The following is a 9,558-nucleotide window of genomic DNA, read 5'->3' as shown; positions in this document are numbered from 1 at the left end:
TAGCTTCTAATTTTGCAACTATATTGTGATGTATTTGTAATTTATTTTTTTTAAAATGTTAACAAGAAATACAAATATTGATCTTTAATATTAAAAAATATTAAGTCTAATAATTTTAGGGATTTACAAAAAGCCTTTGCTTCCTTTCTATCATGCATGTTTTTGAACATTAAAAATGAATGTACATGTTCTTTGTTAAAATTAAAAAAGTAAGTTATTAATGTATCACAATGAATTACAAAATTAAAAACCAAACTTGCAAATATCTAAAGATATTAGATCGTGCTATTGAAGGATTAAGAGACCTTGTTGGCACTTTAAAATTGATAAAAATTTAATTTAAATTAATTAATCTCTTAAAAGTTAACTATCACTCTCCCAATATTTAAATCAATCACAATTGCATTTAAAGAATTAAGACGCACAAACTTCACTTGGAATGAGAATTAAATAAAAAGTATCTTTATTTTTATTTTTTTTTATATCATGACATACTACCAAAAACGAAATTGTAAGTTGCGTGATGGTATTTTTATTTCGTTCAAGAAAATTATATTTTGTTATGCGTGACCACCAATGTCTTACGGGCCACAAACCTGTTCATCAAATCCTTAACTTATGATTAATCTGGACTTGCTCATTTATGGGGCTCAAGCTCATGGGAATAATTCAAAAAAACTTATCACATCCGCAGACTCAAAACTCTAATTATATTATTCTCGAGGGAATCTAACCTTTTCCACCAAAAACGATGCCAACAAAATTCTATGATTTATCTCACCTGGTTTTAGTCCAATACTTTTGCCGATCATATTTAGGGAGGAATTACTGCATTTTCATTATAAATTTATCACAAAGCTTTAAAAAAAAAAAAAACTGTGCTCAACTATGCCTTCAGCTCTTCATGATAGGCGCATATGATGAAGACAGCGCATAAAAAGAAGAAACAAAATAATCTGCGGAATTTTTTTAATTTCCAATTATATCTTTATAGTTTTTTTTTTGACAAGGCTTTTATAGTTTGATGAAAGTTAAAATTCTTAATGTTTGACTTTTTCAAAATAAAAACACTCTTAGAAATTATAGAAAATCTGATTTAATACTTTTAGCGAATTTTTTAATTTAATAAAATATTTGAATTTGTATTGATTTTTTATATAAATTATATACGTAACCTAATCAGAAAACATAATTATATAATTTTTTAATAAACATATAAAAGTCCTTAATTTCAGTGTTAAGTAAAATTAAAGGATTTTCAATAATAAGGGACTCACGTATTTAATCAATAAAACTATAAAGATTTAATTACAAGAAAATAAACCATGAATAAAATTATAAGAACTTGTGAATTGATTATTTTTAGAGAAAATATAATTTTAAATCTTTATATTTTATTCATGTTTTGCTATTGATCTCTATACTTTTTTTTCAATGTTTTTTATCCATATATTTTTATTTTTTATTATTTTTAGGTTCTTTTATAAATAAAGTATAGAGATCCTAAAAAATTTTAAAATAATAAAAAAAAGTATAAGATAAAAAATATTTAAAAAAGCATATAGAAGGGATCTAAATTTATATTTTTTCTTATTTTTAAAAATAATCTTAGCTATCTTTCTCCCCTGATATAGTCACATCACTTGACATTCGGCAGCCCTTTGAAATCCAGCAATTTATATTGGAAATACGTCACAGGATGCACATATGCATCTGTAAAGTACTCTATATTAACCAATATTTATGTTAAGAAACCATAGCAGTGCCACAATACAAGAAATTATATGCAACCCTAATCTGTTATTGATTCTTTTTTTTTTTTTTCCTTTTGGGGGGATCTATGAGCTAATCTGTAGTGCAGTCAACCAATGATAGCCCCAGTTATTGGGAAAAACAAACCATGGTCTAGGTTAGGGTTAATAATTCGAGTAAGCTGAACTTATTTGAATTGAGTTTATAGTATCCTATTCTTTTTAAAAAACTTATATAACCAATCCCAAATCTAACTTTTTTATGTTAAGTTTGGATTAATCCGTCGAGTTTGACTAAAATTTCTAGCTTTACATATATGTATAGAGTTAGAACTTCTTGCGATCGAGTTCAATTTGAGCCGTGCTTGTTCAAATTAAGCTCATAGAATTTTACTTTTTCAAAAAGCTCATGTAACCAAGTTCAACTCTATCTTTTTCGAACGATTCAAGTTTAACCCGAATTACTTGCTATAGTCCAAGTGCAAGACCTGATACTATAAGAAAAGGTTGTTTAGCAGAGAATTATATCTAAATTTTAGAGTTAAAGATCGTTTTTGTTCTTGAATTATATACGAAAAATCACAAAGATTTCTAAATTTAATTATAAGTCAATTATATTCTAAAGATTTCTTCCATCATCACCTTGTTATTTTTCACCATTAATGGATCCACATTGCATTTTTAAATATATTTTTATTGTAAAATATTTGAGTTGAGGGGCAAAAATGACTATTAAAAAAGAATTTGAAAGGCAAACAATGACCTTAACTTGATTAAAAAATATTAAAAAAAATAACAAGACTCACTGATGACTAACAGATGTTAAATATTTTTAAAGTCATGATAATAATAGAAAATTTTTTTATAATTGAAAGACATAATTGATCTATAGTTGAGTTTAAAAGTATCAATAACCTTCCGTATACAGTTTAAAGATAAAATGACTTTTAATCCTAAATTTTAAGACATTAACAACAACACTGAATGGCTCATGAACTCAAGTGCAGAGAGATCCAAGAAATAAATAACACATATGATCAGATTATTGGTGAATGATATGCGTTTCACATCATATTACTTGGATACCTATCTAAATATTATAATCAAGTTGTGTTTTATATCTCTTCAAGGTTGGACTGCTGATTATTTTTTATCCCCTCTTGAAAAAACCTGTTCAGAACACCAAATAATTTTTCATGCAATGATAATACTTAAAGTCAGACTATAATCCTAATTTGCTATATTTAATCCAACACTAAAATTCGTCAATGCTTTTACACATCTGAAAAGAGAGAAAAAGAATACGCTGAATGATTGACTTTAAATTGTAAACATGAATATATTTGTTCTTTAAATATCATAAAAAGGAACATAATTTTTTTCTTTGAAATGCACTGCTCTTCTGACAATGGTTGGCCAATTAAAAAGAAGATAAAACGCTTAATTTAATGTTTAGATGCTGAACACGTAATGTTTAGTGCATAAGTAGCTTGGTAATCATAATCTCTCCTTTTCTATCTAAGAAAATCAAAAGTGGCTTTAAGTCCGATAAGTGGGTAATTCGGACGGCCAAATATATTTTGGCTGCTTCAATTGAAGCTAACTCAAATGAACTCGAACTTATAAAATAACTTAAATAGTCAAAAGTTATTTTATCTGTTGTTAATGCCCAAAATATTAATTTTTGTATTTTTAATTTTTTTTACTTTAAAAGTATTTATTTTTATTTTATTAAAAATATAACACATATTTTTTGGTATGCTTTAACGATGTGGGAGACTTAAATTATTTAAAAAAAAAGACGTGGGTCTTAAATTTAAAAATTAATATTAAAATTTATTTTAAATATTATTTTAAGATATTTTATAGATTAAAAATAATAAAAATATGTAATATAAATATTTTTAATTTTTCACAAAATATTTATAATAATATACTTAAATATATAATATTTTAATATAAAATAGTTTAAAACTTAAAAATAATTAATATTTAATATATTTTTATAAATATAATTTTTTTATTGAGGTATTCTAGGGAATCTCAAACCCAATTGATCTTGGTATTAGTTTTTTGAGTTTATTCATACTAAATATTAAAAAAAAGTTATTTTATCAAACTCTTCACCAAAGTTTTATTGAAATTATTTGGGGCGGCCTCTGTGTTCGGCAGATTAACCTTTTTAATCCTTGACATGTCCTCAAAACTATCGTAATTATATATTTTTCCTTCGTAATGGCATTTTTGATCAAAACCTCCCCAATAATTTTCATTAAAAAAAATTCTGTTCAGAAGTTCGCCATTACCATGTTCAATGGAGCAAATCCCAAGCAAATATAAAAATTTCTAAATTGGCTTCGCTTCGCCATCTGTCACTTACAAATTGTTTAAAGTTACGGCTACTGTTCTGAAACAATTGGATTGAAGGAGAGCGAAGCCAAAGAAATGGCCTGGAAATGTTAAATTACCCAATTGACCTTGCTGACACGAGGGAAGAGCCCGATTGGCGATCGGTTTCTTCTTACACGCTGAAGAAAAAAAGGGTGGGGAAGAATGGCAGGTGGGTCGAGGTTAGAGACGAACCCATCGCAACGAAACTCCATAACGGCGATAGGCAGATATTGTAACTGTAAGTAAACTCCACTTCGTAGGGGAGGAATCAGGAGCTGCCGCAGGGACCCAAGAAGGATTTCTCATTCATTTTCACTAGTAATATTGGCTGAAATTACTTGATCACCTTGCTTATCATTAGTGTTCTGGGGAATCAAGGAGCTTGTGTTACTGTCATCTTCTTCATTTCTCTCACCGAATGAAATTACAGAGCGACGCACAACATAGATGTACTCGAGTAATTTGAAGGGGTTTATTTTGGCTGTCGTTTCCAGTGCTTTTATCGGTTCCAGCTTCATTATCAAGAAGAAGGGTCTCCAACGGGCCGGGGCTCACGGCCCTTCAGCCAGTGAGTGTTCCCCAATCTGAGAAGCTGCTTCTTCTCTTTACGAGGATTATTAAGTTTTATTATTTTTATCATTGCTTGCCATTCACTTCGTGTAGGTGTTGGAGGATACGGTTATCTGCGAGAGTCTCTCTGGTGGATCGGCATGATTACCAGTGAGTAGTTCTCTGTGGTGTGGCATTCTCTACAATGTTCGGATTTCTAGCTCAAAATATTTTTTCGTTTTTTTAACGTTCCTCCTTTTTTTTTTTGGCGTTGGGTAATTGCTTACAGTGATTGCTGGAGAGATAGCTAATTTTGTGGCATACATTTACGCCCCTGCTGCGCTTGTGACGCCACTTGGTGCATTAAGTATTATTATTAGGTAAACGTTCATTTCTGACAAACGGTTCCTTACTTCTTTGATCAGTTTCACTTTATACATAACCCTATGATAAACTGTGTAATGTTGTGGAAATGAATTAGTGCGGTCTTAGCACATTTCATGTTGAACGAGAAGCTGCAGAAAATGGGCATGTTGGGGTGTCTTCTGTGCATAGTCGGATCCATTGTAGTTGTTCTCCATGCACCTGAGGAGAAGTCCCTTACTTCTGTTCTTGAAATTTGGGATTTGGCCACTCAACCAGGTATGCTACTTGAGCCTGATTTATATTCACTATGAAGTGCGTGCATGCTTTATTGGATTATCTTGACACGTACATTTTATTTTGGCATCCAGCATTCCTCTTGTATACGGCCTCTGCAATAGCTGTGGCTTTGGTATTGATTTTATATTGTGCTCCCCGCTATGGCCAAACCAATATTTTGGTTTACATTGGAACATGCTCTATAATTGGATCATTGACTGTAAGTGCCGCCAATAGATACCATGTCAATGTTGAAAGACAGCGTTTTTGTGATTTTGGTCATGTGTTGCTTACTGCATTTCGTTTGTCATTTCTGATATGTTATTTCACAGGTCATGAGTGTAAAAGCAATTGGCATTGCAATAGAACTTACATTAGAGGGCATAAACCAGGCTGTATACTACCAGACATGGATTTTTGCAATGGTCGCTATTACTTGCATCATTGTGCAATTAAATTATCTTAATATGGTCAGTATTTTGCAGTTCATAGTACTCTTTTTCTCTCTTAAAATACTTGTGGACATATATTTTGCATCGTGACGTCAACTGTGAAGGATCTGCTTCCTTCTTTGAGATACTTTCATAGCATATTGTTGTCTTTTCTCTGTATTTTAGGTGTGTATTCCCTGTGCAAAAAATTTCCTGGAGCATGTTTGGTTGCTATATTCTTGCCATGGGCATTTTACGGTTAACACTCAATATTTTTCTTATGTTTAATTCGGTGATGTTCAAACTTGCAACTGATGACAAGTGACAACCTTGTGAATCCTGTACTATTGAGTTTTTGATTGTATTCATGGTGTAGGCTTATGACTTTGGTCGTTATAAAGCAAAATATAAGAAAACCCCGAATCAAATATTTCTAAATCAAAACCCCATTGCAAAGAATTACAGGTTTCCAAGATGTAAAATCTTGGTATTCAACATGTAAATCTCTTTGCCTAAGTAGCATCCATGTTATGCTTGTGATGAAGCCTGCTAAAGATGATAATCTTGACGTCCTGATTCTTGACTTTTCATTGACACTTGCTGCCATGCTTTTTGATTGTCATTATTTGTTTTGTTAATTGTATTTGATTTTCAATGTGTACTCATGAGTGGCTAACAACACATGCATGGTCGCAGGCATTGGATACTTTCAACACATCAGTTGTGTCTCCTATCTATTATGCCCTGTTCACATCTTTCACAATATTAGCAAGTGCAATCATGTTTAAGGTTGGTATTTTACAGAATTATAATGAGAGAAAAGAAAATGTGTTAGGCAAGGAAACATTTTATGGTTAAACCATCTGCCATCCTGACTTCCGTACTATTATCATTTAGGACTATTCTGGTCAAAGTGCAAGTAGTATTGTATCAGAGCTGTGTGGTTTCATCACTATTTTATCCGGAACAGCAGTATTACATAGTACAAGGGAGCCAGATCCTCCAATAACGGGTAATGCCTCATGCACTTCGTTACTATTACTTGCCACCTGGGAAATGGTGGGGGATAAGCCTAAGGTTAAACTTAATACAAATTTTAGATAATTTGAAGAAGTTGTTTTATTTTCTAGTTGAAGAGTACTTGCATTATTTTGACATGTCAGTGGTCATACATTCCGTGGAATAAATGATGATTCTTTCTCATAAAACGTTTGAGAGTAAAAACAGCAAATATAATAAGGAAGATAGGAAGAAAATGCTGGAAAGCTTTAGCAGCACGTTCTGGGACCTGAACATTCATCGGAATGTTTGTGAAAGAAATGTGGAAATATATTCTGTCATTGACTAAGAATTACTTTCTGAAGTAGGGCTCTCAAGTTGTTAGAGGACTTCCCCATAGTACCATTTGCTGAATGGTCAAAATTATATCAGCACACAAGGTGACTGGTGGAAGGCATTCTGAATAATTTATTTTCTGTCATATACTCACATCACTAAATTAGGGAACAGGATGAGTGGTTTATACGCATTGCTAATGTATCATTTTCAGTGATGCAGACGCCTTAGACTCATTTCTTTGCCAAGAGAAGAAATGTTGATAGAATATTTTTCCTGCATCTTCTCTAAGCACATAGGTTTTGTCTTAATTTATATCATTTATGTGAGAACCATTAGTAAAAGGATAATTGTTTCGATGGTCTATACAAATTGCTCTTTGGCTATTATGAAACTGAGGTTAGCTTTGTATTGACCACTTTTGCAACTAAGCCTTCATGTTTGTTGGTGAAAAACTCTGAACTACTAATATCTAGAATCTTATTTCTTCACCCATGTCATTCTAATTGGAGACTTCCATTTTATCCATGATACAATTTTTAATCTTTGGCGTAGAACTTCATAAATATTGTTGAACCCTGAATAGGCATCTGGAACTTCTAATTGCAGTTCACTAAAATTATACATATAAACAAATTTTAGTGCTATTGAAAAGAAAAGGTTAGAGACAAGTGAATAATCTCTTTGACAAAAAAGGTGGTAGAGTTCACTCAACTGGCATTCTATCAGACAAGGATTTAGTGGGATGCCTAGATGTGTAACTGCCACGCCTCAGAAAAATCTATATATGTTCTACATTGAGGTGTTCACTAGTTTCTGGTGATGTTCAATTTGAGAATTTTTTTTTTAAGTCATCTGTTTCTTTCTTCTTCTTTTTTAATTGAAAAAAAAAAAGAGGGGGGAAGACACTTGTCTGATTATTCTGGACATGCAGATTTATACACACCATTGTCTCCTAAAGTGTCATGGTATATCCATGACGGTACTGAACCTTGGAGGCCGGACGAAGATGCACCACCCTTCAATTTAGCCAAAATTATACGGCAAGACCATTTCAAGTGACAGGAGATTAACACGAAAATCAGATTAGTCCTTTGATGTCCTGCTAGTGAATCATGAGGCATCCTGATTTATTGTCTCAGCCCTTCCAATTGTTTGAGCACAAAAGCGTGCCATTATTGATAGAGTTGGGCTTTGTTCCAGTTTGCTTTAGCAAGAGATGTAAGAGATTGATCAACGTTGTGTTGGCAGAGAGGAGAAATTTCCTTCTTTTTCAGTTTTTTTTCCCCTTGAAATTTCTGGTAGATGTTCATAAGCCTGAGCTCTGTTCTTCATCCACAAGTTTGCATTCATGTTACCCTTTCAAGTTGAGTTGGTATCCCCATACCTTTTTTTCTCTTGTGGTTTGCCTCCTTTTTCCCCGGGGTTTACAACTAATTTATTTGCACAATGAAGATGCTTCCAGATTCTGGTTTGGGCCAGCCAAATGCTTGAAACTAACCCATGTAATGTGTATCACTGTGATGTTAATTATTTATTTAGAGCACCAATATTGGCCTGATAGTTGTCGACATGTGGTGTTCAAGCGCGAATTGTCTATGTACTGATCAGTTAGAATTGGAAGAGTCACGGACGCTCTACTGGCTTTGCGCGTGCAGCGGCAAAGCGAGTCCATATGTATTGTGGAAGTTTGATCTTCTGGTCATGTGTTTTATGGCCTTCTTATTTAGGGAGTAGGGGAAAAAATGTTGAAGTATTTTTCTTTTGTCGGTTTGGTTATTTATAAATTAAATCTTTTTGTCTCATGTTTTTTATCAATCAAAGTAGTACCTACATTAAATTAAAATGATGGTTACTTAACAAGTTAAGTAATAAAAAGTAAATGAATAAATTATCTCCAAATTTTAAAGCACAGTAAAATTATAGATTATGAATTTGTTTATTATGTAAATTATACTTTTAACTTTTAAAAATAGTATAATTTAGCCTTTGTCATCAATAAAAGTTAACTTTGATTATTAGTTGATTAAAAAATTTTAGCTTTGTTTTTGTAATTTTGGGGTCCTTTATTGTAAATTTTTTCCTCTTCTATAATTTTTGAAGTCTTTTTGTGATTTTCTAATCAACCTATGATTAAAATTAATTTTTTTTAATAATAGGGGTTAGATTGTTTTAGTTTTCAAAAATTAGACAGAATATATATATATAATAAACTATAACAAATGAGTTCAAAATTTATAGTGTTATTAAATTTAAAACTTAGAGAAAAATTTGTTCATTTACTTAATAATAGATAAATATAAGGGTGCTTTGATGGTTACTACTTGATGAAAAAATTTGCTCATACAAGTGAAATATTTATAATGTCTTTTTTAAATCTACCCAACATAATTTTTTTGGTTGGGCCTGGTAGCTGTGATAAAATTTAGCCGTTTTTAACAAGCTTATATTTAAGTGAG

At 31.5% G+C, this 9,558-nt stretch overlaps 1 protein-coding gene across 1 annotated transcript; it reads left to right on the top strand.

Moving 5' to 3' along the window:
- Positions 1-4,171: 4,171 nt before the first annotated feature.
- LOC129299580 (probable magnesium transporter NIPA6) lies at positions 4,172-8,670 on the top strand. The gene is made up of 9 exons (XM_054938058.1): positions 4,172-4,710; positions 4,806-4,862; positions 4,981-5,071; positions 5,173-5,333; positions 5,426-5,553; positions 5,666-5,803; positions 6,461-6,553; positions 6,662-6,776; positions 8,034-8,670. Exons 1-9 carry the CDS (start codon positions 4,590-4,592, stop codon positions 8,159-8,161), a joined length of 1,032 nt encoding a protein of 343 aa, XP_054794033.1. The 5' UTR covers positions 4,172-4,589; the 3' UTR covers positions 8,162-8,670.
- Positions 8,671-9,558: the final 888 nt, after the last annotated feature.

The sequence above is a fragment of the Prosopis cineraria genome, unplaced genomic scaffold, assembly GCF_029017545.1.
Source record: "Prosopis cineraria cultivar Desert tree isolate PC_DT_omini unplaced genomic scaffold, ASM2901754v1 PC1218, whole genome shotgun sequence".
Lineage (NCBI taxonomy): Eukaryota > Viridiplantae > Streptophyta > Magnoliopsida > Fabales > Fabaceae > Prosopis > Prosopis cineraria.
The sequence above is the reverse complement of the archived record's forward strand: the minus strand, read 5'-3'. Positions and strand labels throughout refer to the sequence as shown.